Source organism: Pristiophorus japonicus, chromosome 3 (assembly GCF_044704955.1).
Source record: "Pristiophorus japonicus isolate sPriJap1 chromosome 3, sPriJap1.hap1, whole genome shotgun sequence".
Taxonomy (NCBI): Eukaryota; Metazoa; Chordata; class Chondrichthyes; family Pristiophoridae; genus Pristiophorus; species Pristiophorus japonicus.
In genome coordinates, this window is record NC_091979.1 from 319,769,908 (window position 1) to 319,796,901 (window position 26,994).

The 26,994-nt window shown below is 44.0% G+C and overlaps 1 protein-coding gene across 1 annotated transcript in view; it reads right to left on the reverse strand.

Annotated features, from left to right (window-relative positions):
• Nucleotides 1-26,994, reverse strand: part of LOC139259616 (pantothenate kinase 1-like) — a 106,408-nt gene that overhangs the window by 3,716 nt on the left and 75,698 nt on the right. The window contains exons 4-6 of the mRNA XM_070875101.1: nt 17,284-17,460; nt 7,406-7,529; nt 748-873 (exon numbers count right to left, since the gene is read on the reverse strand). Of these exons, the coding sequence (XP_070731202.1) occupies nt 748-873; nt 7,406-7,529; nt 17,284-17,460 (427 nt within the window). The remainder of the gene's footprint in view (nt 1-747; nt 874-7,405; nt 7,530-17,283; nt 17,461-26,994) is intronic.

Consider the following 26,994-nt stretch of genomic DNA (forward strand, 5'->3'; position numbering starts at 1 on the left):
CTTTGCTTTTGTGCATTTGTTTATGTTCTGACGATACAGCTGCCTCATTGATCACCTTTGAACAGTGCGCCCCCCCCCCCGCCCCCCTTTAAGAGCTGCCAGCGACCTTTAAATAGGGGTAGGCCCCGAGGATTCTCGCTCTCCCAAATGGTGAATTGCCTATAGTGAGCGCTATAGTTTGGGCCTCACAAATTGTTTCAACGCACTGTTTGCCGGTTTTCCGGAGGTGGCAAAGTGTCACTTATCTTGCGACGTGGTCTGGTTTATTGTTGCGAGTCAAGATAGAGGCTGTCTCATCATTTTATGTGGCTCCACAGTTTTCAATCTGTACGTAACATTATGTTTATGGCGCCATTTACTGGTGCAACACCGTTGGCATCTTGATACCACTCAAACCGAGAGATCTTGCCAGCTACCTTAGGATCAGGTACAATGACGTAACAACAATGATCCTGTTGCATCCGTCCTTGTACAACGATAATACTTGGATTGAAGATTCCCCCAGTTCATTAATGTATTTGCTAAATGAAATTCCAGTCTAATCGAGTAGCCCGATCCTAACCATATAGATTTGCACCAGGTGTCTTCCTTGGCATGAGGTTTCCATGGTCAGTGTAAGTTGGCTCACTTGAATTAAATCACATGGTGAAATAGAAATTGCGTACATTTAAATCTTGTGCTGGTTTCAATTAATTCAGCTAAACATCAACTCAACTAATGCTGCAATATAGCACTGCTGATACCCACCTCATGTTCCAAGAACAAGGCTTTCAGTTGCCCATTAGACCAATAATCCATGGCATAGGCTAGTAACTTCATGGAGACCATATTGATTCTCAGGAAGTTTCCAACAAACACCACCCTGTCGATATTCTGTAACAAGGCCAAGATTCAGAAGATCAGGATTTAAAAAATATATATATTTATATCACTCTGATCAACTTGAGGAAACCTGCACTGGGTAAATGCATTGCATGGTAGTGACCTAATCAGACCAGGAAGATGCTTTACTTATCTCTGATCTATACTGAGTTAGCTCTCAGCCGGGGAATCGGTTAGACACAACAACTGACCTGAGTATCACCAGGAGAGGGGGGGGGACGGAAATCAGCAAGGGTTTCTCCACCGCTCTGAATGTTGGGAGAGCACAGATCAGTCCAACAGCTTACTGAAACTTTGTCTAGGCTCACAACTAGAATGGTCACCCCTCCCAGCCCAGTCTCCTATCCGTGGAACAGCTCATCCGGAGTCCCTATCCTTAGGAGAGGACAAAAAGAGTACCAATCCCCAGTTTCTCGAATCTTCTGCTTTCAAAAGGTTGTAAACATTTTTGTTGAATTAAGTTTAAGGTGTTTTAGGAAGTTTTAAGTGAGAGGCGATTACCTCCTTATCTGTTCCACATTTTCTCCTACTGCTCACCCCCACAAAAATATGATCTACGATGTCCTGGTTCACCTAATATTTCACTGAACTACTTGGGAGAGAGTGTACTCCCCGAACATTTCCATGATCCCCTGTGGAATATACACTATGCAGAGATTGCTATAGGATCAATTAATGCATTGGAGTTAAATTTCTTAGCCAGCTATTTTACTACAGGTGTTAAACCGCTTGTTTTAAAATGTTTTGACACCTCCATTAAAATATCAGGCTAAGGAATTTAATACGAACACTAAAACCTTTGGAAAGTAGCTTCACACATTTTGAGGCCAATGTTTTGAATTGGAATCATGCTAACCACAATGTGAGCACAGACAAGACAGAATCCCAGAAGCTTTGCAAAGAACAAACTTGGATTTATATAGCACCTTTCATGTCCTAAAGATTGTTTCCTACGACATATATTTTCCAATGGGCACAATATTTCCTACAAGTGTATTGTTCAATAGAAGTCATTGTATTCTAAATATATCTGTTTAATTCCTTTAAATTTATAGAGGCCTTTAATTAAAACTATGAACCACAAGTTATATTATGAAAGTACATATCATGTTTACTCACATAAAGCAACGGTTTCTGCAACACAAACAGACCGAAAACTTGCAGCATTGAGTCCAAGATGCTCGTCGCTGCACTTTGATAGCCCTGTACAATGCTGCTTGATCTCCATGCTACAAGGCAACACTGTAAAGAAGCTCAAAGCACAGAGAACATGTGAAGACTGATCTGTTCAAGTTTCAAAGGACCTTCTACTCGGGGTCGTCATTTTGTTTTAAAAAGACAAACCATGCAAACACCGATCACTGATTATATTCCAGAAGATCGCGCCTTGTGGTGTCAAGCAACACTTCTCCGCTGAGTTCTTATCTCAAACGTTTTCAAAATTCTTGGTGCGAGGAACCAATGCAAACACTGATGCACTCCCACGAATCCCCTGTCCAAAACCTCAGAAAAACAGGCCCGGTTTTAATGGGGGATGGCTCAGGAATGGTGCACGATATAAGTGGGCGGCCGGGCCTCATTTCAACCAATCGCATCGGACTCCCAAGCTGGACCCAGAAGGATCCATTACCTGGCGGGCCTCGCGAGCCGGAATTTAGGCAGCCTGTGGTCGTGGCCGGGGATCGGTGCCTAGCAGTCAGGTTCGTGTTTGGGCAATCGGGGAGAGGGTCAAACCCCCAAGGCATTCCTGCTCCTCCGGGCCCAAAGCAAAGCGTAAATATTTTAGCATCTCCCTGGGTCTCTTCAGGCCCACAATCTCTCTCCTAATAAGGTTTAATCTGACAGAGAAGCTGTTGCTATGCCCCCACTCAAGCCTCCAACTTAAATTGCATGCGATCGGGACCTAATCTACAAATTTGAAAGAAGGACTCCGAGAGGTGATCTTATCAAAACGTATAAGATTGTGAGGGGGCTTGACAAGGTGGATCCAGAGAGGATGTTTCCACTGATGGGGGAGATTAGAACTACAGGGCATAATCTTAGAATAAGGGGCCGCCCATTTAAAACTGAGATGAGGAGGAATTTCTTCTCTCAGAGGGTTGTGGATCTGTGAGGTTCGCTGCCTCAGAGAGCTGTGGAAGCTGGGACATTGAATAAATTTAAGACAGAAATAGACAGTTTCTTAACCGATAAGGGAATAAGGGGTTATGGAGAGCAGGCAGGGAAGTGGACTTGAGTCCATGATCAGATCAGCCATGATCGTATTAAATGGCGCAGCAGGCTCAAGGGGCCGCATGGCCTACTCCTGCTCCTATTTCTTATGCTCTTATGTTCCTTCCTGCGGGCAACCTGCTCACCTACTCCAAAGAGCAGGTTACTATCTGGACCAGTCGAGAAGGCAGCGGGATCACAGTGGACAAGTCGCTGCCCTTAATTTAGCTATCTCCCCTGCCCGGTTGCGGTTGTTAAAATCGAGGCCACAATCTTAGCTACCTGAGAGACAACAGTGCAATCACTGTGGAAAGCATTGCGTATTGGCTAAAAAAATAACATGTAAATCAACAAATGATGGAAATGATGTAGAATGCAGAATACTCGAGACAGTCCACGGTGCTATGTCAGCCAGTGGAAAGGCTTTGCTCTGTGTGATGCACTGATACATTGCTCAAGTGTTGTCAAGCGGTAGCGAAGTGAATAATTCTGGAAGAGAATTCCAGAGCGCTTGGAAAAATATGAGTTGATGAGAGAGAGAGAGAGAGTCAGAATGGATCTGTAAAAGATAGATCATATCCAACACAGCTAGTTGAATTATTTAAGGAGGTCACTGCAAGGTGAATAGGGGAGTATCTATGGATATTGTCTATGTAGACTTCCAGAAAGCACTTGATAAGGTTCTGCACAAGAAACTATTAGCAAAAGTGAAAGCGTATTAAATTGGAGGTAACTTTGTGGCATGATACTTGGTTGGGAGACAGGAAATGTAGAATAGAAGGGATAAATGGATTTACGCTGATTGGCAGGATGTGACAAGTGACGCTCCCCAGGGCTTTGTCCAGGGGGCTCAACCTTTCACTGTACACATCACTGATTGGATGAAACATAGAAACATAGAAACATAGAAAATAGGTGCAGGAGTAGGCCATTCGGCCCTTCTAGCCTGCACCGCCATTCAATGAGTTCATGGCTGAACATTCAACTTCAGTACCCCATTCCTGCTTTCTCGCCATACCCCTTGATCCCCCTAGCAGTAAGGACCTCATCTAACTCCTTTTTGAATATATTTAGTGAATTGGCCTCAACAACTTTCTGTGGTAGAGAATTCCACAGGTTCACCACTCTCTGGGTGAAGAAGTTCCTCCGCATCTCGGTCCTAAATGGCTTACCCCTTATCCTTAGACTGTGACCCCTGGTTCTGGACTTCCCCAACATTGGGAACATTCTTCCTGCATCTAACCTGTCTAACCCCGTCAGAATTTTATATGTTTCTATGAGGTCCCCTCTCATTCTTCTGAACTCCAGTGAATACAAGCCCAGTTGATCCAGTCTTTCTTGATAGGTCAGTCCCGCCATCCCGGGAATCAGTCTGGTGAACCTTCGCTGCACTCCCTCAATAGCAAGAATGTCCTTCCTCAGGTTAGGAGACCAAAACTGTACACAATACTCCAGGTGTGGCCTCACCAAGGCCCTGTACAACTGTAGCAACACCTCCCTGCCCCTGTACTCAAATCCCCTTGCTATGAAGGCCAACATGCCATTTGCTTTCTTAACCGCCTGCTGCACCTGCATGCCAACCTTCAATGACTGATGTACCATGACACCCAGGTCTCTTTGCACCTCCCCTTTTCCTAATCTGTCACCATTCAGATAATAGTCTGTCTCTCTGTTTTTACCACCAAAGTGGATAACCTCACATTTATCCACATTATACTTCATCTGCCATGCATTTGAAGGAATAGGGAGTTGTATATCCAAATTTGGAGATGACATTAGGTTAGGAGGCACAGTAAATTGTGTAGATAGGAACGATTAGTTATAAAGGGACAGAGACAGATTGGGCAGATGTTGTTCCAACAACAACATCCTGCATTTATATAGCAGCTTTAACACAGTAAAAGCTCCCAAGGTGCTTCACAGGGCCGTTAGTCTCTTGTGTGGAACCGTTCAATGCGAGGGGAGCGTTTGGATCCAAGAAAGACAAATCAGAATATTTTCTTAATGGTGAGAGGCTAGGAGTTGTGGAGGGGCAACGGATTTGCTGCGTGTCCGTGTACACAAATCACCAAACACCAGTTCACATCTACAAAAAGTCATCAAAAAGACTAATGGAATGTTGGCCTTTATCTCAAGGGGGCTGGCATACAAAAATGAGGACATTATGCTTCAGTTGTACAGAGCCTTGGTCAGATCCCATGGGCATCACACCTCAGGAAATATATACTGACCTTGGAGGGGGTGAAGTACAGGGTCACCAGAATGATACCAGGCCTTAAGAGGTTAAATTATGAGGGCAATTTCCATAAACTTGGTTTGCATTCCCTTGATTCTAGAAGGTTGACGGATGATTGAATCAAAGTATTTAAAATGATAAAGAGATTCGATAGGGTAGATAGAGAAATTATTTTCTTTGGTGGGGAAATGCAGAAAAAGGGGCCATAATCTTAAAATTAGAGCTAGGTTATTCAGGACTGGAATCAGGAAGCACTTTTTCCACACAAAGGGTAGTGAAAATCTGGAATTCTCTCCTCCCCCCCCAAAACACTGTCGATGCTGGGACAATTGACATTTTCAGACTGAAACCGATAGATATTTTAAGTAATGGTAGCAGGAGTTCTGGAACAAAGATGGGTAAATGTAGCTGACGTACAAACCAGCTGTGATCTAATTGAATGGTTAAACTCGCACAAGGGGCTGAAACTCCTGTTCCTATGTTCCCGTCAAGAGGAATGGAGGGAATGGGAAAAAGTAGTAATCCAAGGTCAGGCTGTGTCGTAGATCCAGCGATTCCAAGTGGATCTTTGGTGTAAAACCACATTTATTTATTTGGCGTGGGCGGGCAGGACGGGTGAGAGAGAAAGAAAAGTCACAAATACTTTAAAACTCATCACAAGATGCTTTGTAGGCTCTGTAGAAATGGCACTGGCAGCTATCAAATCATATATTTTTCTTTATCGTTCAGTATTCTTGGATTAGCAAGCAGCTGATGTGACACAGGATCTGCCACACTTCCCATCAGGCAAGACATAATTTGCCTCTTGCTTTCCTCACTACAGGACAACAGCAGCAAGCAACAACACGTTGTAGAATTGTGTATAAATATAGTTTAAAAAAATAGAAGTCCGTATTAATATCTCCGTATTAATGTATTCCGTGGATAGAGGCAGACACATGGCTTAGGATTAGGTCATTTGGATTTCGCAGGGGAATGCCAAGTAAGCAGGAGGTGTCCGGTTACTGCAATTTAAGAAGCATCAAAGGGTTTGTGTAAACATTATAGCTAGTTTGGAGTCAACATGTTTAGGTTTAGCAGTCATCATTTTGCAAAGGTGTGATGTTTATAGCCATGCAATACGGTCGTATCATCTCCACAAGTGGCACGTACTCCAGTGAGAATGAAGTATATGTGGTGTGGTGCGACACTGTCACCTACTGGTGTAGTAGCATATGACACAAAGTTCACATGACAGAATTGATCGGTTTAAAGCAAGTCATCAGACATTGCCCCTCTAAGTGTATAAATAGGCTCACTTTCAGTAATCGTTTGGTGCTGAGATCACGCCTGGGTTGGTTCGTCTCTCGCAGAGACCGATGAATAGACGTACAGGTAAAACTAACAAGTTGATTTATCTCTGGCATCTGAACCCCTCATCATTTGGATTAATCGACTGGGTAGACCCTGCACTGTGAACGGAAGTGAATTGATGCTTTGGACCTGCATCTCGAACCTGGCTACCCTCAAACAGTCAGCACCCATGCAGACAGCGCAACTCACTACAGGGTTGGTCCTGATGTGACATTTCTTGGAAGATGAAACCTGATACGGGGTTTGTGAGGCGGTCAAGCAGGAGAACCGGTTCCCTGGCCCCAAACGGGAGGCACTGCCCTGGAACCCTCGGATTTCCTCACCGGTTGAGAACCTCTATAATAAAATGCAAGAACCCTTGCGTCTAGTAACAAAAAGTGAATGTCAGTTATGTTTCCGAATGTCAACCCTATGCCAAAAGTAATATTAGTCTATTTCTGATCAAAGACATTTCTTTATTGCATTAAATAATTTGAAATAGGCGTTCATTTGAATTAAGCAATGTAAGTAACACAGCAAATTGTGAATTTTAGTGCCAACAAAAAATGAATTAGCAGACAATTTGAACAAAACTACTCTGAACTGCAAAGAGATGTATTTTAGATTGCCGCCATTCAGATTTTCTTTTAATCAATGCCTGCTGAGCAGAGAGAGATTGCATTTACTACAATTGACACAAATAATGTAACCGAGCAACAGAAGTCTCTAAAAACAAATGGTCACCTCATTCAGTGCGCACATTCGAGTTATGGATCCAATGTTGTTTGTGATGGTGACTAATGTCGCTCTGGCCAAGTCCTCCTTACTGATGGAATCACGCTTCTCCTTACTCATCATGTGACCAAAGCTGTATACATTAAATAAAAATAAGCTCTGATCAAAGACAGAAGAATACAGCTTCAAATTATTTCTGGTTGCTCTCCATCTAAAATGTTTCTCAAACAATTTAATAATATGCCTGCAGTTTATTTTCATGTTTTAAATAAAGCTGTGTTGTGCACCCGTGCCTCATGTCTTCAAATCAGAATCACAGATAAAGCAAACTACTCCCAGGAGCTGGACAGTGCAATTATAACAGAAATTAAATGATAATTCATAGATCATGCGAATACCAATACACAGTACGAGTCTCATTTAGACTGTTTCCCAGCCCATCTCAAAACACAATTAGATCCAGTCAAAATGATCATGGTTATATTGCAACTCTGAGGTTCGGAACTGTCCCAAAATCAAACTTGTTTTGCAATACATTCACCGCCAACTCTCAGAATCATAGATAGAATGTCACAGTACATCAAGTCTGCGCTAGTTTTTTCCTCCACGGGAGCACAGGTCTGCGTTTTATTCGTTCCGGGGTGTAGATGTCGCTGACAAGGCCAGCATTTATTGCCCATTCCTTAATTGTCCTGGAGAAGGTGGTGGTGAGCCGCTGCCTTGAACCGCTGCAGCCCGTGTGGTGAAGGTGCTCCCACAGTGCTGTTGGGGAGGGAGTGGCAAGATTTTGACCCAGCGATAATGAAGAAACGGCGATATAATTCCAAGTCAGGATGGTGTGTAACTTGGAGGGGATCTTGCAGGTGGTGGTGCTCCCATTGGGCCTGCTGCCCTTGTCCTTCTAGGTGGTAGGTAGATTTGGGAGGTGCTGCTGAAGAAACCGTGGTGAGTTGCTGCAGTGCATCCTACAGACAGTACACACTGCAGCCACAGTGTGCCGGTGGTGAATGGTGAAGGTGGTGGATGGGGTGCCAATCAAACGGGCTTACTCTTGGCTGGTGTCGAGATTCTTGAGTGTTGTTGGAGCTGCACTTATCCAGGTTTCGGGGAATCAGGTGGCGAGACACTCGCCGCAGAATACCCAGCCTCTGACCTGTTCTTGTTGCCACAGTATTTTTGTGGCTGATCCGGTTAAGTTTTTGGTCAATTGTTGATGGTGGGGGATTCTGCAATGGTAATGCCATTGAATATCAAGGGGAGATGATTACACTCTCACTTGTTGGAGATGGTCATTGCCTGGCACTTGTGTGCTGCTTGTTTGCCACTTATCAGCCCGTGCCTGAATGTTGTCCAGGTCTTGCTGCATGCAGGCATGGACTGCTCCATTTTCTGAGAAGTTGCGAATGGAACTGAACACTGTGCAATCATCAGCAAACATCCCCAACTTCTTTCCCCAATTCCCAGTGATTTCAGTTTTACTAACGCTTCTTGGTGCCGCACTGGGCCAAATGCTGCCTTGATGTCAAGGGCAGTCACTCTTCACTCACCTCTGGAATTCAGCTCTTTGGGACCAAGGCTGTAATGAGGTCTGGAGCCCAGTGGTCCTGGGGGAACCCAAACTGAGCCTCAGTGAGCAGGTTATTGGTGAGTACATGCCACTTGATAGCACTATTGATGACACCTTCCATTACTTTGCTGATATTTGAAAGTAGACTGATGGGGCGGTAATTGGCCGGATTGGATTTGTCCTGCTTTTTGTTGGCAGGACATACCTGGGCAGCTTTCCACATTATCGGGTAGATGCCAGTGTTGCAGTTGTACTGGAACAGCTTGGCTAGAGCCACGGCTAGTTCTGGAGCACAAGTCTTCAGCACAACAGCCAGGATGTTGTCGGGGCCCATAGTCTTTGCTGCATCCAGTGCATTCCGCTGCTTCTGGATATCATGTGGAGTGAATCGATTTGGCTGAAGAATGAATTCTATGATGATGGGGACCTCAGGATGCGGCCAATATGGATCATACACTCGGCAGTTCTGGCTGAAGATGGCTGCAAACGCTTCAGCCTTGTCTTTTGCACTTGCGTGCTGGGCTCCGCCATTATTGAGGATGGGGATATTCATGGAGCCGCCTCCTCCCGTTAGTTGTTTAATGGTCCACCACCATTCACGACTGGATGTGACAGGACTGCAGAGCTTTGATCTGATCCGTTGACTGTGGGATCACTTTGCTGGGTTTATAGCATTCTATTTCTGCTGCTTAGCATGCATGCAGTATAGTGCTGCAGCTTCCCCAGGTTGGCACCTCATTCTTAGGTACACCTGGTGCTGCTCCTGGCATGCTCTTGTGCACTCCTCACTGAACCAGGATTGGTCCCATGGCCTGATGGTAATGTTAAGAGTGAGGGATATGCCGGGCCATGAGGTTACAGATTGTGGTGGAATACAATTCTGCTGCTGCTGATGGCTCACAGCGCCTCACGAATGCCCAGTTTTGAGCGGCAAATCTGTTCTGAATCTATACCATTTAGCACGGTGGTAGTGCCATGCAACACGATGGTGGTTGCCTTCAGTGTGAAGCCGGGACTTGGTCTCCAAAATGATTGTGTAGTGATCACTGCTACCAATGCTGTCATAGACAGATGCATCTGCGACAGGTAGATTGGTGAGGACGAGGTCAAGTAGGTTTTTCCCTCATGTTGGTTCTCTCACTACCTGCTGCCGGCCCCGTCTGGCAACTATGTCCTTCAGGACTCGGCAAGCTTGGTCAGTAGTGGTGCTACCAAGCCACTCTTGGGGATGGACATTGAGGTCCCCCACCCAGAGTACATTCTGTGCCCTTGCTACTCTCAGTGCTACTTCCAAGTGGTGTTCAACATGGAGGAGGACTGATTCATCAGCTGAGGGAGGGCGGTAGGTGATAATCTGCAGGAGGTTTCCTTGTCCATGCCTGACCTGAAGTCATGAAACTTCATGGGGTGCAGAGTCAATGTTGGAGTATTCTCAGGGCCACTCCCTCCTGATTGTTTCCCACTTCTGCCACCTTGGATGTGTCGGTCTGCCCGGTGGGACAGGACATGCCCAGGGATAGTGATGGAGGATTCTGGGACATTGGCCGAGAGGTACGATTCTGAGTAAAGGAAAAAATACTTGCATTTATACAGCGCATTTCACGACCACCAGACATGTCAAAGTGCTTTACAGCCAATGAAGTACTTTTGGAGCATAGTCACTGTTGTAATGGAGGAAACGTGGCAGCCAATTGGCGCACAGCAAGCTCCCACAAACAGCAACAGATAACCTGTTTTGTTACGTTGATTGAGGGATAACTATTGGCCAGGACACTGGGAATAACTCCCTGCTCTTCTTCGAAATTAGGATCTTTTACGTCCACCTGAGAGAGCAGACGGGGCCTCAGTTTAACGTCTCATCCAAAAGATGGCACCTCTGACAGTGCAGCCTGGATTTATGTACTCAAGTCCCTGGAGTGGGATTTGAACCCACAACCTTCTGTATTGGTGAGGCCGCACCTGGAGTACTGCGTGCAGTTTTGGTCACCTTACTTAAGGAAGGATATATTAGCTTTGGAGGGGGTACAGAGACGATTCACTAGGCTGATTCCAGAGATGAGGGGGTTACCTTATGATGATAGATTGAGTAGACTGGGTCTTTACTGGTTGGAGTTCAGAAGGATGAGGGGTGATCTTATAGAAACATTTAAAATAATGAAAGGGATAGACAAGATAGAGGCAGAGAGGTTGTTTCCACTGGTCGGGGAGACTAGAACTAGGGGACACAGCCTCAAAATACGGGGAAGCCAATTTAAAACCGAGTTGAGAAGGAATTTCTTCTCCCATAGGTTGTGAATCTGTGGAATTCTCTGCCCAAGGAAGCAGTTGAGGCTAGCTCATTGAATGTATTCAAGTCACAGATAGATAGATTTTTAACCAATAAGGGAATTAAGGGTTACGGGGAGCGGGCGGGTAAGTGGAGCTGAGTCCACGGCCAGATCAGCCATGATCTTGTTGAATGGCGGAGCAGGCTCGAGGGGCTGGATGGCCTACTCCTGTTCCTAATTCTTATGTTCTTATGTTCTCAGAAGTGAGAGTGCTATCCACAGCCGATATGATGACTGTCAGATTATTGCTTGACTGGTACATTAGGAACACGAGTAAACATTCAGCTTCTCGAGCCCCTCTGTGCAAAGATATTTTTTTATAATTCCCCCTTTAATACTTTTTATACTTATCGGTTATATATTCATTGGATATATTCAAGAGGGAGTTAGATATGGCCCTTATGGCTAAGGGGATAAAGGGGTATGGAGAGAAAGCAGGAAAGGGGTACTGAGGGAATGATCAGCCATGATCTTATTGAATGGTGGTGCAGGCTCGAAGGGCCGAATGGCCTACTCCTGCACCTATTTTCTATGCTTCTATGTTTCTTAAACTTGAACACTTCATTTCATCAACCAGTGGAAACATGCCACTTTTTATTTCATTCTATCCTTTTGTAAATTTGAAGACCTCCATCAGGTTGTCCCTTAACTTCTCAGTTTTAATGAAAAAAGCCCAACTTCTCAAATCTCTCCATCCCTGGTAACATGCTAGCGAATCTGCACTGCACCTTTTCCATTGCTTTTATATCGGTCCTATAATAAAAATGCTTAAAACTGCACACAGCAGTCAGACTGCAAATAACTGTGGTCTTGTACAAATTCTTGTACGTACATGCTTTTGTATTCTATACTTCGAGATCCAAGACCAAGGATTCCATTTGCTTCTTTTAATGGGCTTATCTACTTGCGCTGTTACCTTGAATGACCTGTGCAACTCCACACCAAGGTCTCTCTGCTCCTCCACTCTATTTAAAATCTTACTATTTAAGGTGTCTTTCTTTGTCCTCTTCTTGGTTCCAAAACGTTTTACTTCCCATTTTCTACACGAAATTGCATCTTCTGCTTATCTGGCCATCCTCCTCGTCTTACGATTGTCCTCCTGGGGTCTTTCACAATCCTCGTCACAATTTTCCATTCCTCCTCCCCCAAAAGTTATCAGCAGAACTTGATACTGTTCCCTCAATTCCAAAGCTCAGATCATTTATGCTTTTGGTAAAAAAGTGTATTCTGTGGAACACAACTCACCACATCTTTCCAGTCCAACTTCCTTTTATCCATACCCTTTTCTTTCTGCTTGCTTACTGCCTTGCTAACCATGTGACCACATTCCCCTTATTTCCATTATCTTTGCCATTAGTCTCTCATGTGTTACCCCATCAAAAGCTTTTTGAAAATCTATATAAACTACATTCAATGCATTTCCTTTGACAATCTTCTCTGTTATTGCTTCAAAGAATTCTATCAGGTTGGTCAAGCAATCAATGATGACTCGCCCCAATCAGCTCCTGATTCTCCAAGTGCTTCGTAACTTCATCCTGTATTTATAGACTCTTAACAGCTTATCCAGTCTCCTTTTTTGAAAAGGGTTGTCACATATGCCACTCGCTGGCACAACTGTCCTTTCGATAGAATTCTGGAAAATTGCAGTCAGATCCTCTGCTATATCTTTCCCAGCTTCCCTCGGGATCCTCAGATATTAAACTATAAGGTCCCAGTGATTTGTCCAACTTAACTTAGAGTAACTTCATTTGTATCATCTGTCTCTGAATAACTTCCATGAATCATGAACACTCACCGCGCGTGGTTCTACAATCTCAATATCCACCTCCTTTGTGAAAACAAAATGCTTATTTAGTATCTCTGCCGTTCCCTCACTCCGCTACAATCTTGTTTCCTTCATCTCTTAGTGGCACTACCCCTACCTTGGCTATCCTCTTACGACTGAAGTTCCTATAGAAAGCTTTTCATTACCATTTATGTTTTTTTAAACCAACTTTTTTATAATCTGCCCCATAGCTATTCTAATCTCCCTTTTTCATAGTTTCCCATATTCTGGCTTTCTTGTTTAAGTCTACCTTGTCTGCGCTAAATATTTCCTTTCCCAGTTTCAAATTGGATCTAACCTATCTATGTCTCCATGGAACTCTAACTTTCAATACACTATCTTTTGTCCTTACTGGAATGAACTTGATTTGTACTTTTTCCATCTGCATTTCCCACTGCTGCCCTACTTTTTATTTTTGTTAACTGTTTAATCTGGACAAGGTCCCTCTTTATCTCACAACAATTTGCTCTTTTCCAGTCAAGTACCCACGTCCTCAACTTTACTTTTTACTTCTCTATTCCACTAGCTTTATTGTGATCACTTTATCCGAAATGCTCCCTTACTTCTCAGGGCAACTGGAGATAGGCAATAAATAGCCCTGGGGCACCCCACTAGTCACTGCCTGCCATTCTGAAAAGCCCTGGGGCACCCCACTAGTCACTGCCTGCCATTCTGAAAAGGACCCGTTTATCCCGACCCCTGATTGGGGGTAATGTACTGACGTGCCGCAGGGCTAATATGGTAGAATTTTTTATTAAGATGGAGTGTGACACAGTTAGTTCAGAGACTAGGGTCCTGAACTTAAGGAAAAGTAACTTCGATGGTATGAGACGTGAATTGGCTAGAATAGACTGGCGAATGATACTGAAAGCGCTGACGGTGGATAGGCAATGGCAAACATTTAAAGAGCACATGGATGAACTTCAACAATTGTACATCCCTGTCTGGAGTAAAAATAAAACGGGGAAGGTGGCTCAACCGTGGCTAACAAGGGAAATTAAGGATAGTGTTAAATCCAAGGAAAAGGCATATAAATTGGACAGAAAAAGCAGCAAACCTGAGGACTGAGAGAAATTTAGAATTCAGCAGAGGAGGGCAAAGGGTTTAAGTAGGAGGGGAAAGTAGAGTATGAGAGGAAGCTTGCTGGGAACATAAAAACTGACTGCAAAAGCTTCTATAGATATATGAAGAGAAAAAGATTAGTGAAAATAAACGTAGGTCCCTTGCAGTCAGAATCAGGTGAATTTATAATGGGGAACAAAGAAATGACGAACCAGTTAAACAAATACTTTGGTTCTGGCTTCACGAAGGAAGACACAAATAACCTTCCGGAAATACTAAGGGACCAAAGGTCCAGTGAGAAGGAGGAACTGAAGGAAATCCTTACAAGGCAGGAAATTGTGTTAGAGAAATTGATGGGATTGAAGGCCGATAAATCTCCTGGGCCTGATAGTCTGCATCCCAGAGTATTAAGGAAATGGCCCTAGAAATAGTGGATGCATTGGTGATCATTTTCCAACAGTCTATCGACTCTGGATCAGTTCCTATGGAATGGAGGGTAGCTAATGTAACACCACTTTTTAAGAAGGGAGGGAGAGAGAAGGCGGGTAATTAGAGACCGTTAGCCTGACATCAGTAGTGGGGGAAAATGTTGGAATCAATTATTGAAGATGAAACAGCAGCACATTTGGAAAGCAGTGACAGGATCGATCCAAGTCAGCATGGATTTATGAAAGGGAAATCCTGCATGAAATACCTTCTAGAATTTTTAGAGGATGTAACTGGTAGAGTGGACAAGGGAGAACCAGTGGATGTGATGTATTTTCACTTTCAAAAGACTTTTGACAAGGTCCCACACAAGAGATTGGTGTGCAAAATTAAAGCACCTGGTATTGGGGGTAATGTACTGACGTGAATAGAGAACTGATTGGCAGACAGGAAGCATAGAGTCGGGATATAGAAAATAGATGCAGGAGTAGGCCATTCGGACATTCGAGCCTGCACCACCATTCAATAAGATCATGGCTGATAATTCACCTCAGTACCCCTTTCCTGCTTTCTCTCCATACACCTTCATCCATTTGGCCGTAAGGGCCATATCTAACTCCCTCTTGAATATATCCAATGAACTGGCATCAACAACTCTCTGCGCAGGAAATTCCACAGGTTAATAACTCTTGAGTGAAGAAGTTTCTCCTCATCGCAGTCCTAAATGGCCTACTCCGTATCCTAAGACTGTGTCCCCCGGTTCTGGACTGCCCCAACATCAGGAACATTCTTCCCGCATCTAACCAGTCCCGTCCCGTCAGAATCTTATACGTTTCCATGAGATCCCCTCTCATCCTTCTAAACTCCAGTGTATAAAGTCACAGTTGATCCAGTCTCTCCTCATATGTCGGTCCAGCCATCCCTGGAATCAGTCTGGTGAACCTTCGCTGCATGCCCTCAATAGCAAGAACATCCTTCCTCAGATTAGGAGACCAAAATTGAACACAATATTCCAGGTGAGGCTTCACCAAGGTCCTGTACAATTGTAGTAAGACCTCCCAATAAAGTCGCAGTTATCATGGGCGACTTTAGTTTACATATAGATTGGGCTAACCAAACTGGTAGCAATGCGGTGGAGGAGGATTTCCTGGAGTATATTAGGGATGGTTTTCTTGACCAATATGTCAAGGAACCAACTAGAGAGCTGGCCATCCTAGACTGGGTGATGTGTAATGAGAAGGGATTAATTAGCAATCTTGTTGTGCGAGGCCCCTTGGGGAAGAGTGACCATAATATTGTAGAATTCTGTATTAAGATGGAGAGTGACACAGTTAATTCAGAAACTAGGGTCCTGAATGTAAGGAAAGCTAACTTCGACGGCATGAAGCGTGAATTGGCTAGAATAGACTGGCAAATGATACTTAAAGGGTTGATAGTGGGTAGCAATGGCAAACATTCATAGATCACATGGATGAACTGCAGACAATCAGGCCCCGGGGATTTATCGGCCTTCAATCCCATCAATTTCCCCAACACAATTTCCCGCCTAATAAGGATATCCTTCAGTTCCTCCTTCTCACCAGACCCTCGGTCCCCTAGTACATCCGGAAGGTTATTCGTGTCTTCCTCCGTGAAGACAGAACCAAAGTATATGTTCAATTGGTCTGCCATTTCTTTGTTCCCCATTATAAATTCACCTGAGTCCGACTGCAAGGGACCTACGTTTGTCTTCACTAATCTTTTTCTCTTCACATATCTATAGAAGCTTTTGCAGTCAGTTTTTATGTTCCTGGCAAGCTTCCTCTCGTACTCTATTTTCCCCCTCCTAATTAAACCCTTTATCCTCCTCTGCTGAATTCTAAATTTCTCCCAGTCCTCAGGTTTGCTACTTTTTCTGGCCAATTTATTTGCCTCTTCCTTGGATCTAACACTATCCTTAATTTCCCTTGTTAGCCACGTTTGAGCCACCTTCCCCGTTTTATTTATACTCCAGACAGGGATCTATAACTGTTGATGTCAGTTCATTGGATATATTCAAGAGGGAGTTAGATATCGCCCTTACGGCTAAAGGGATCAAGGGGTATGGAGAGAAAGCAAGAAAGGGGTACTGAGGGAATGATCAGCCATGATCTTATTGAATGGTGGTGCAGGCTCGAATGGCCTACCCCTGCACCCATTTTCTACGTTTCTATAAATGCCAGCCTTACCAGCAACACCCACTTCCCGAGAATGAATAAAGTAATGGGGCACTTCATCTAAGGAAGACAGCAGTGTCTGAGCTATGTGCAACGTGCACAATTGTCTGAGCAGTCATCTATACATCATGACAGTGTGTTGGACACTAATTAAGAAAATGCATCTTTTTAAAACCTGGTTTTGTTTATTCCAAATATTGTTGGTGCAGAGTTCCTTGGTAGCTTCGGTACTGCAGTTAGCGAACAGGAGCAGGAAGAACTACAAGTGTTCACGGAAGTGGGATCTTAAAAATGCACTTCAAGAGCCAAACAAAAACTACTCAACACATTCTCAGTGAGGTAGCACTCGCCCTGGGAGTTTGAAGATTATAAATATAGTGCGGCAGGCTTCAGATTATCCGAACCCCAGGCAGTTTCAATGAGACTTGATCGGCACCACCCGATCCCATTATTGCAAACAGGCCGGTCGCTCAGTTGGGACTTACCTGGAAGCTACTGCACATCCCAGTAGGCCAAATCGCTCATAATCTCCTCCATAGATATCCTTAACTAGTTTATCTACATTAGTGCTGTCGCCTTTTGCCGCCATCTCCAAAGCTTCTTCAAAGGTCTCACACCCAGTAAGCAGACAACACAGGCCGAGGAAAGTACCCCCACCAAGACTGAGGAAGGAAGGGGGAAATAACGTTAATTGTGAAGCAAATGCAGAGAAAAAGTTCTTAGCATGGTTGGGCTTTATTAATTCCCAGGTGTCTTCTGAGGGTTTGCTCGTGTTTCTGGTGAAAATGCTCTTTTGTATATTCGAGATAAGGATTTGTCTTGTCCTAATCACAATACAAGCTTGTCAGCTGTACTCATCAAGAAACCAATGTTCAACGGGTCTGGCACCACACTGGACGGGTGCCAACGTGACCCCATTTGCCCATGCATTTTGGCTGATTGTGAAATGTGCAGTTGTAGAAAAGAATAAATGCACGGGTGCAACATTTCAGTTCCTCGACAACTTTATATTAAAATCCCACATGCAAATTAAATCAGAGAAAGGACTGCAGAGGGTTCCTCTACCCGCCTCATCCCACCTAGTAGTTCTTGATAAGGAGCTTGCTCACCCGATTATCTCCTGAAAACAATCCTTTAGAATCACTTGTCCATAAATATTCACAAGATGCAGCTGTGGGTAGCCATTTCGGCAAAAATTATGACGACAGTTTGTTTATTGTGCCCCTCTAATTTTCTGCCTTCGCTCCTTGAGTCATTGCGAGGATATGATTCCATCGGCATTATTTGTCCTTTAATGCCTTCTACCCAAGTGGATATTATTAATTTGTGAGGCTCTACTGTAAATGTCGATAGGCTGTTTGACTGTTGGGGGGTTAATCACAGCAGAGCACAATCCCGCCCGACTGCAATGTCCACAGGTGGAGGGGTTGCTCAACAGTGATTAGGAATTGCAATCCTCGCCAAATTTATCCTTTCTAACAGAGGTGTTGAAGTCAACTCTACATGATACCCACTCACCCTACAAAGACCTCAATACCTCCAATTTGAAATTCTCACCCTTGCGTTTACATCGCTTCATGGCCTCGACCCTCCCTAAGCTTTGTAACCTCTCGCAGCCCTCCAATCCTCGGATAACTCTGCATTCATCCGCCTCTTGTGGATGCGGTTCAATAGTAACACTCTTGCCTCAGGAGTCAGAAGGTTGTGGGTTCAAGCCCGGCTCCAGAGACTACAGCACAAAACGTAGGCCGACACTCCAGTGGAGCACTGAGCGAGTGCCGTCTTTCAGATGAGACATTAAACCCCTCAAGGTGGGCATAAAAGATTCCATGGCACTATTTCAAAGAAAAGCAGGGGAGATCTCCCCGGTGTCCTGGCCAATATCTATCCCTCAATCAACAGCACTAAAACAGATTAGCTGGTCATTACCTCACTGCTGATTGTGCGACCTTGTTTTGTGCAAATTGGCTGCAGCTTTTCCCACATTATAACAGTGACTACACTGGCTACAAAACATTTTGGGACAACTTCACCACATGGACTGCAGCGGTTCAAGAAGAGTGGCCCACCACCATCTTCTCAAGGGCAATTAGGAATGGGCAATAAATGCCAGCGACGCCCATATTCCACAATAACCTTTAATGTAGTAAAATGTTGCAAAGCACTTTACAGGAGTGTTACCAAACAATATTTGACACCGAGACACATAAGGAGAAATTAGTGTAGATGACCAAAAGCTTGGTTGAAGAGGTAGGTTTTAAGCAGCGTCTTAAAAGGAGGAAAGAGGTGTAGAGTGGCGGAGTGGTTTAGGGAGGGAGTTCTAGAGCCGAGGCAGCTGAAGCCAACAATGGTGGAGCGATTAAAATCAGGTATTTTGAGGGGTTTAATGTCTCATCTGAAAGACGGCACTCGCTCAGTGCTCCACTGGAGTGTCGGCCTACGTTTTGTGCTGTAGTCTCCGGAGTCGGGCTTGAACCCACAACCTTCTGACTCTGAGGCAAGAGTGTTACTATTGAACCACATCCACAAGAGGCGGATGAGGAGCACAAGAGATCTTGGGCCAGATTTTCCCCAACAAGTTTTGTCGGCGCACTGGCCTCAAACACGCCGACTTTTCGCGCTGGAAACGGCGCTGGCAAAAACCCGCCCCATCCTAGCCGCTGCGTGCAGTCCCCGGAGTCCTGGCGTAGCGTCGATGTTGAAGTGGGGGGGGGGGGGGGGTGGCGGAGTCAAACGCCCGCGCCGAAAACACTGCCAGCACCTGCGCGCATGCGCAGTGGTAAAGGCCCATGCGCAATAGACAGAGATAGAAAGAAAACTTGGCTCCAGCAGCTGCAACTTCCCTCCCCTATCCCAGGCCGAATGGCCTCACACACAGGCCTGCCCACTGCCTTTCCCGGGTAGACTTTAAAGATAAAGATAAGGTAGGATTTACTTCTTTTTTAAAATTGTATTTTAATGGTTTGAGCTTTACCTTAATGTTTGGTGCTTGGTTGTTGAGGTCCTCTCCAGTTCCCTTCCCTCCCCTATCCCTGCCCTAATGTCTGCTGAATGTGCGCTGCTTTTTCTTAACTACCCGCAAGGTTTTTCAGAGCTGGCCACATACGCTGACCTAAGTGGATCTGGAGTATGTTTTTGCTGGCCAAAGTGGCATAAATGACCAAAACTGACGTCAGTGTCTGGGAACGCTCCCTTTTGAAAAAAAAAACTGATCTAAAAAAAAAAATCGTACCTGACTTACTCTGGAGCAAATTTTTGGGGGAAATGCCATTTTCTAACTTACGCCAGAAAAAACAACTTACTCCAAAAAAAATTGATACAAGTCATGGCCAAAATTGGGCCCCTTCAGAGGGATGTGGGCTGAAGCAGGTTAGAGATAGGGAGGGGCGAGGTCATGGAGGAATTTGAAAACAAAGATAAGAATTTTAAAATTGAGATGTTGCTTAACCAGGAGCCAATGTAGTTCAGCAAGCACGGGGGATATTTCAAGAATGAATAAAAATAAATACTAGTCATTAAATGTTGGTGTTTCTCTGCAACATATAAAGAAATGTTCCACATTCAAAGAATAAATGCTTCATAGGCTGATTTTTAAGAACATTTAAAGAAAAAAAGAGCAAAATGGTTCCAAATTCTATTCGCAGATATATGTCAGCTCAATTCTAAACTATTGAATTCTAAATTTGATTAATGGTACATTTTTCTACCAGTTACATTAGAGAATTGCGATTATACATTTGAAAATTCATGGCTTCAACAGAAATACCAGCAAATGCAGTAACTGAAGCTTTGCAGTTGTTGGGCAACGAGAATTAAAATACTGATGTGTGTGTGTTGCTTTGTTAAGAGATGAAATTCTGGAACACTTGAAGAAACAATGGTTTCAAATTGCAACTTGAAAACCACTAGATGTTAAAAGGAATGGATGTTACACGCAAGTCACTAAACAAAAGGTCTATTTGTATTCTGTGAAATAAGAGCCCAATTGTGAAAGGGGACTCTTACTGCAGCGTGTACTTCACACAGTTACTCGTTCACTATGTCGATGAAGAGAGTGTGAAAAGACCCAGCAGACCCAGCAATGCTCATCCTATCCACAAGATGGCGCAACTCTGCACTCCCAATCACAAAGAAAAACAAGGGAGCTGTGGCCAATTTCAGGAAAAACTCCCAAAAAATTCCTCCCCAAATTCATAAAGCTCCAGATCATCACCACCATCCTTGACATCACTGGGCCCAACTTAACTAATTTATTACCCCGTAACATCCAACAGACCAAACAAAGGTCTTTTCACAATTCATCACAATAAGTATTTGCACCTTGACTGAGGTCAATGTTCCAAGTCAAGACTCAAGCTGAGCACAAGAGGTCAGAGGTCATAGTTCCCCATCCTCAGTGCCCAACAGCAAATCAACTAGCAAGTGCACGACTGACCAATGTTCCCTCTAATTTTTGGGGGAGGGGGGCCTGCGCGACCCATTCAAAATTCCACCCATGCAGTTTTCTTTTTAAAAGCCCGCTCACTGGCTGCACGGGACCTGCAGAGTATTGCATGACCGCATGGCGGTATAAACCTGGTGCTACTGAACCACATGGCTGTAAAAGTTCAGAGCTTTGATCACTGGTCTTTGCCAGCTTATCTCAGCTGTTTGAAGAACAGCAATGATATATTGAAGGCTTGGTGCTGTGGAAGAACAGAGGGATCTGGCAGGGAGGTACAAGTTCACAGGACATTAAAAGCAGCACCTCAGGTTGATGAAGCCATAAAATAAACTAAAACTGGGTTTTATCAGGCGGTACAGAATGTGAAAGGCAGGAGATGAGGATGAACCTATATAAAACATGAATAAGACCTTCAGTTAGAGTACTGTGTGCAGTATTGTGCTCCACACTATAGGATGGATATGGAGGCTTTAGAGAGGGCACAAGGCAGATTCACAAAAATGTTACCTGGTATGAGGAAATACAAATATAAAGACCTGAAAAATTGGGGCTTTTTGTTACATTAGGGTGTGACCTGCTAGCAGGTGTTGAAAACCTATTCAAGGACGGGACAGGTTAGATTGAAGGAGACTGTTTTCGATGATGTATAGAACAAAGGGCCAGAGATACAAGATTAAATGCAAGTAATTAAAAAAAGAAAAAGCGCTTTATAGTCAATTAAGTACTTTTGGAGTACAGTCGCTGTTGTAATGTGAGAAACATGGCAGCCAATTTGCGCACAGCAAGCTCCCACAAACAGCAATGTGATAATGACCAGATAATCAATTTTTATTCTGTTGATTGGGGGATAAATATTGGCCAGGACACCAGGGATAACTCCCCTGCTCTTCTTCAAAATACTACCATGTGATCTATTACATCCACCTGAGAGAGCAGACGGGGCCTCGGTTTAACGTCTCATCTGAAAGACGGTACCTCCGACAGTGCAGCGCTCTCTCAGCACTGTACTGGAGTGTCATCCTAGATTTATGTGTTCAAGTCCCTGGAGTGGGACTTGAACCCACAGCCTTCTGACTCAGAGGTGAGGGTGCTACCCACTGAGCCACAGCAGACACTCGAACCAAGGGCACGAGAACCTTCTTTACACAGAGTATGAGGCTGTGGAATTTACTTCCAGGGTTTGTGGTTGAGGCAGAAATAATGCCACTTATATTGGATAAGTGGATGAAGAATAAAGAGAGAGATGGATAGATATGAATGCAGCAGAGGGAAATGTGATTAGGAGTATTTGCTTACATGCAGGACAAACACGAGCACAGACTAGGTGGGCTGAATGGCCTGTTTGTGTGTTGTAAATTTGATATATTTAGAAACATAGACAATAGGTGCAGGAGTAGGCCATTTGGCCCTTCGAGCCTGCACCACCATTCAATAAGATCATGGCTGATCATTCACCTCAGTACTCCTTTCCTGCTTTCTCTCCATACCCCTTGATCCCTTTAGCCGTAAGGGCCCTGGGGATTTATCGGCCTTCAATCCCATCAATTTCCCGAACACAATTTCCTGACTAATAAGGATTTTTTTCAGTTCCTCCTCCTCGCTAAATCCTCGGTCCCCTAGTATTTCCGGAAGGTTATTTGTGTCTTCCTTCGTGAAGACAGAACCAAAGTATTTGTTCAATTGGTCTGCCATTTCTTTGTTCCCAATTATAAATTCACCTGATTCTGACTGCAAGGGACCAAGTTTGTCTTTGTTTTGGTGACGGGCACGACCTCTGGTCTCAGTGTCCCTAACCTTTGGGAGGAAAAGGAAAGACAAACAGGATTTCTAGTCTTGGTCACTCTCTAGTGACCCCTGCTGGGAGGTTCAAGTGCAACAGCCAGCTAAATCCAGGATCACACTTGGTTGATGCCTCCTTGGACAGGTGAGGTGCTCTCGGCTTACAGAAGAATGGTCACTTGGGAGAGACACCAAAGAGCTGCTGATCCCCAAAAAACAGCACACCAACATCACTTACCCAAAACTGTGCTTGGCAAGTCATTCCTACCATTTGTTTTGTTAACGTATAAAGAAGTAGAAATGTTAAAAATATATACCGGTGACTGTAAACTGGCACAATTACTAGGATAAATACTTAAACAAAATGCCTTTGATTCCAACTAGATTCCTCACTCAACCAACATCGCCAAAAACTTATTTACTGGTTATTCATTACTTTGCTGTTTTGGGACCTTGCTGTGCGCAAATTGGCTCCCATGTTTGCCTATATAACAGTGACGTCACTTTAAAATAATCATTGGTTGTAAAACGCATTGCTACGACCTGAAGGCGTGATGAAGTGATACAGAAACGCAAATTATTTCTTTTTTCAAACCCTCTGAAACAAGTAAAATTTCAGAAGAATCACAAAATGAGGGGAACCATTGCTCCTGCTCAACATTTTCCGGTCAGCTGCTCTCCACACATGTACGCCAGTCAATAACACACACTTCTTACTGACCTGTTCCATTCACTCATCTCCTCCTACTTCCCCACATCAAATCTCACTTCAGAGCTGTGGTGGGAGGTTGCGCTGTTGGAGAAGACCTTCGTCATTAGTGAGAACTGACAGATGTAAAGGTATTTGCGCTACCAAAACTGGAACAGAGACTGCAACTCTGCCTCTGCCCACACACATGTCTCCATATATGTTCCACAAACCGTCCACCGAGGGCAAGCATAGGCTCCTCCTGAACAGACATTTGGGGGAGATTACTCACTTTTCAGGACTGTACAAGCTGTTGGCTCTGATTGAACTTTCTTCCTTATGGAAAAACATTTAAATATGGAGGTCTGTCGAAGTACGAGCTGGTGCAAGTCAAGGTTCCTCACTGTCAGACTATGATAATTGATCAACCTTGCACTGAACTCCCATATAACCGTTGTTTATATGTTGAGTTGACTATCCTAGGTGAAGGTGGCGTGTAAAGCATGGTTTATACTTTATTGAAGCCTAGTCAGTCCAAAGTTTTGCACATGTTTAAATTTTATTTAAAATGTTTCTGCCGAAGATGAATCCGCCTCAGGCTCCCGAAGCACAATGTAAACGGTACAGGAGCTAGAAATAATGACATCCTAAAGGCTTTGATGAAGCGTTCAAGTTTGAAGCATGCCAACAGATTTTTTTTGTTGAAGGTGCAATCTGACCATCTCTCAGACAACCCCATTCGCAAAAAGGAAATCAGATCCTTGAAATAAAAATGTCCAGTCATTCCTGCAGCCCTGCTGGTTCCCCACTCAGCCCAGTAACTTTCCAACATTAAGAAATGCATCCATTTGAAGTGTAAATACCCTCCGACTAAACCCAGCTCATGCTCCAATAGCTCAAACAACTTTTGCTCACAAAGGACTCCCCTTTCTCATAAAAACATAGAAAATAGGTGCAGGAGTAGGCCATTCAGCCCTTCGAGCCTGCACCGCCATTCAATGAGTTCATGGCTGAACATGCAACTTCAGTACCCCATTCCTGCTTTCTCTCCATACCCCTTGATCCCTTTAGACATAAGGGCCATATCTAACTCCCTTTTGAATACATCTAACGAACTGGCCTCAACAACTCTCTGCGGTAGAGAATTCCACAGCTTCACAATTCTCTGCATGAAGAAGTTTCTCCTCCTCTCGGTCCTAAATCCTTAGACTGTGATCCCTGGTTCTGGATTTCCCCAACATCGGGAACATTCTTCCTGCATCTAACCTGTCCAATCCCGTCAGAGTTTTATATGTTTCTATGAGATCCCCTAAATTCCATTGAATATAAGCCCAGTCGATCCAGTCTTTCTTCATATGACAGTCCTGCCATCCCAGGAATCAGTCTGGTGAACCTTCGCTGCACTCCCTCAATAGCAAGAACGTCCTTCCTCAGATTAGGAGAGCAAAACTGAACACAATATTCCAGGTGAGGCCTCACCAAGGCCCTGTACAACTGCAGTAAGACCTCCCTGCTCCTATACTCAAATCCCCTAGCTATGAAGGCCAACATGCCATTTGCCTTCTTCACCGCCTGCTGTACCTGCATGCCAACTTTCAATGACTGATGTACCATGACACCCAGGTCTCGTTGCACCTCCCCTTTTCCTAATCTGCCGCCATTCAGATAATATTCTGCCTTCCTGTTTTTGCCACCAAAGTGGATAACCTCACATTTATCCACATTATACGGCATCTGCCATGTCTCAGCCTTGCCTCTACCACATTCTTGGGGCTTGGATGCTTCGAGTGCTCCTGCTAGTTTTCAGGACTCTGCATGCTCCATCTCTCGGGGATGCCATTCTCACATTTGTTTATTTTGTTCTCCGAGGCTCAGTCGTTCCTAGTCAGTTAATCTGTTCTGATCAGCTCCGATTGCATTTGTTTATTTCCGTGTACCTCTTCTCATTTATTCTTTAATTCTTTCCAACTAGTCATTCAGAATTGGTTTTATAAATACTTTGTAGCCTCGTTTATTAATTTCAGCATTCTCCATCTGGGACGCTCATTTACTGAATTCTCTCCTGCCTGGCGAGTCATGTTTATTTATTGGTATCAGTCTTTCCAGCTGAAGCAATTTATATCTGTTTATTGGTTTAACGCTTTGCCACTTGCGCAATTAATGTTTATTTCATTGCTGCTTAAAAGTCCATGCCAGTCATCACTAATTTCTTCCTAGACACAGTAATTAATGGTTGTCCATTTTTTCTCACAAAGTGATCTCCTGTGGTATTGCTCACTGACAAACTATATGGTTTATAACACATCCGAAGAACCTGCGATCTGGTTTTAAGATGCATTTCCAGTAGAGCCACGAAATTGGCCATCCTTGCGGCCATTTTATCGGCGCTATTTCGCCTTTTTTGACGGAAAAAGGTATTCACCTAAACTGGCCAAAGTTATGTGCCGGCGGTTTTGAAATTCTGCTGAAAAGCGGAGCGCCGTCGTGCAAGACGGAAAAAAAGCGATTTCGCTTTAAATTGGCTGTTCGGCGCACCCGTATTCTGGGCGGGAAAAAAACTCCCGAGAAAAGCCTGCGTTGCAGCAACAGAAACAGCAGTAAGTATGAAGACCTGAAAAAATGGTAAGCTAGAGTTTTTATTTTTTTAATTCTTTTTCAGCGATTGTGAATTTTTTATTTTTTATTTTTTGCCCTCCCAGGTTGTTTTTTTTTAGTAGTAAATGGCCTCGGACTAAAGTTGGCAAGGGCCGCAGTTTCTACAGCAAATCCTCGTGCAATGGTGATTTTTACCGTCAGGTGCATTTTTTCTCCAATTTTAGGCCTTTAAAAAAAAATAGCGGTATTTTTAAACAGTATTTATTGGCGAAAAATACCGCCATCAGCCAAAGACCAATTTCTAGCCCAGAGAATTTATCAACTAAACCATCATTGGTCCAGCTTGATTCAGCCAAGTGAGCCATTTATTAGCAGGCTTGACACAGTTCCGTCAAACATAAGGATTGCTCGACCAAACAAAAACGTGAAAATTTCCATCTAGTTCACCTTTTACCATCCGAGTAATCGCATGATACAATGAGAAGAGTTGTTGACTAATCATAGCAATCAATATCTATCAACTAGTCTACAACGGACCCAGATATGAAGAAAACCTCAGTGCTTGAGAGCTTTGGGAACCATAGGTCCAAAGTCACCTGTCCACTTCCCCCCCCCCATTCCCCCGAAGCATGCTACACTTACCAGACGTCATGTCTCAAATTACTCATATACTGTATCCCAAAATGCTAT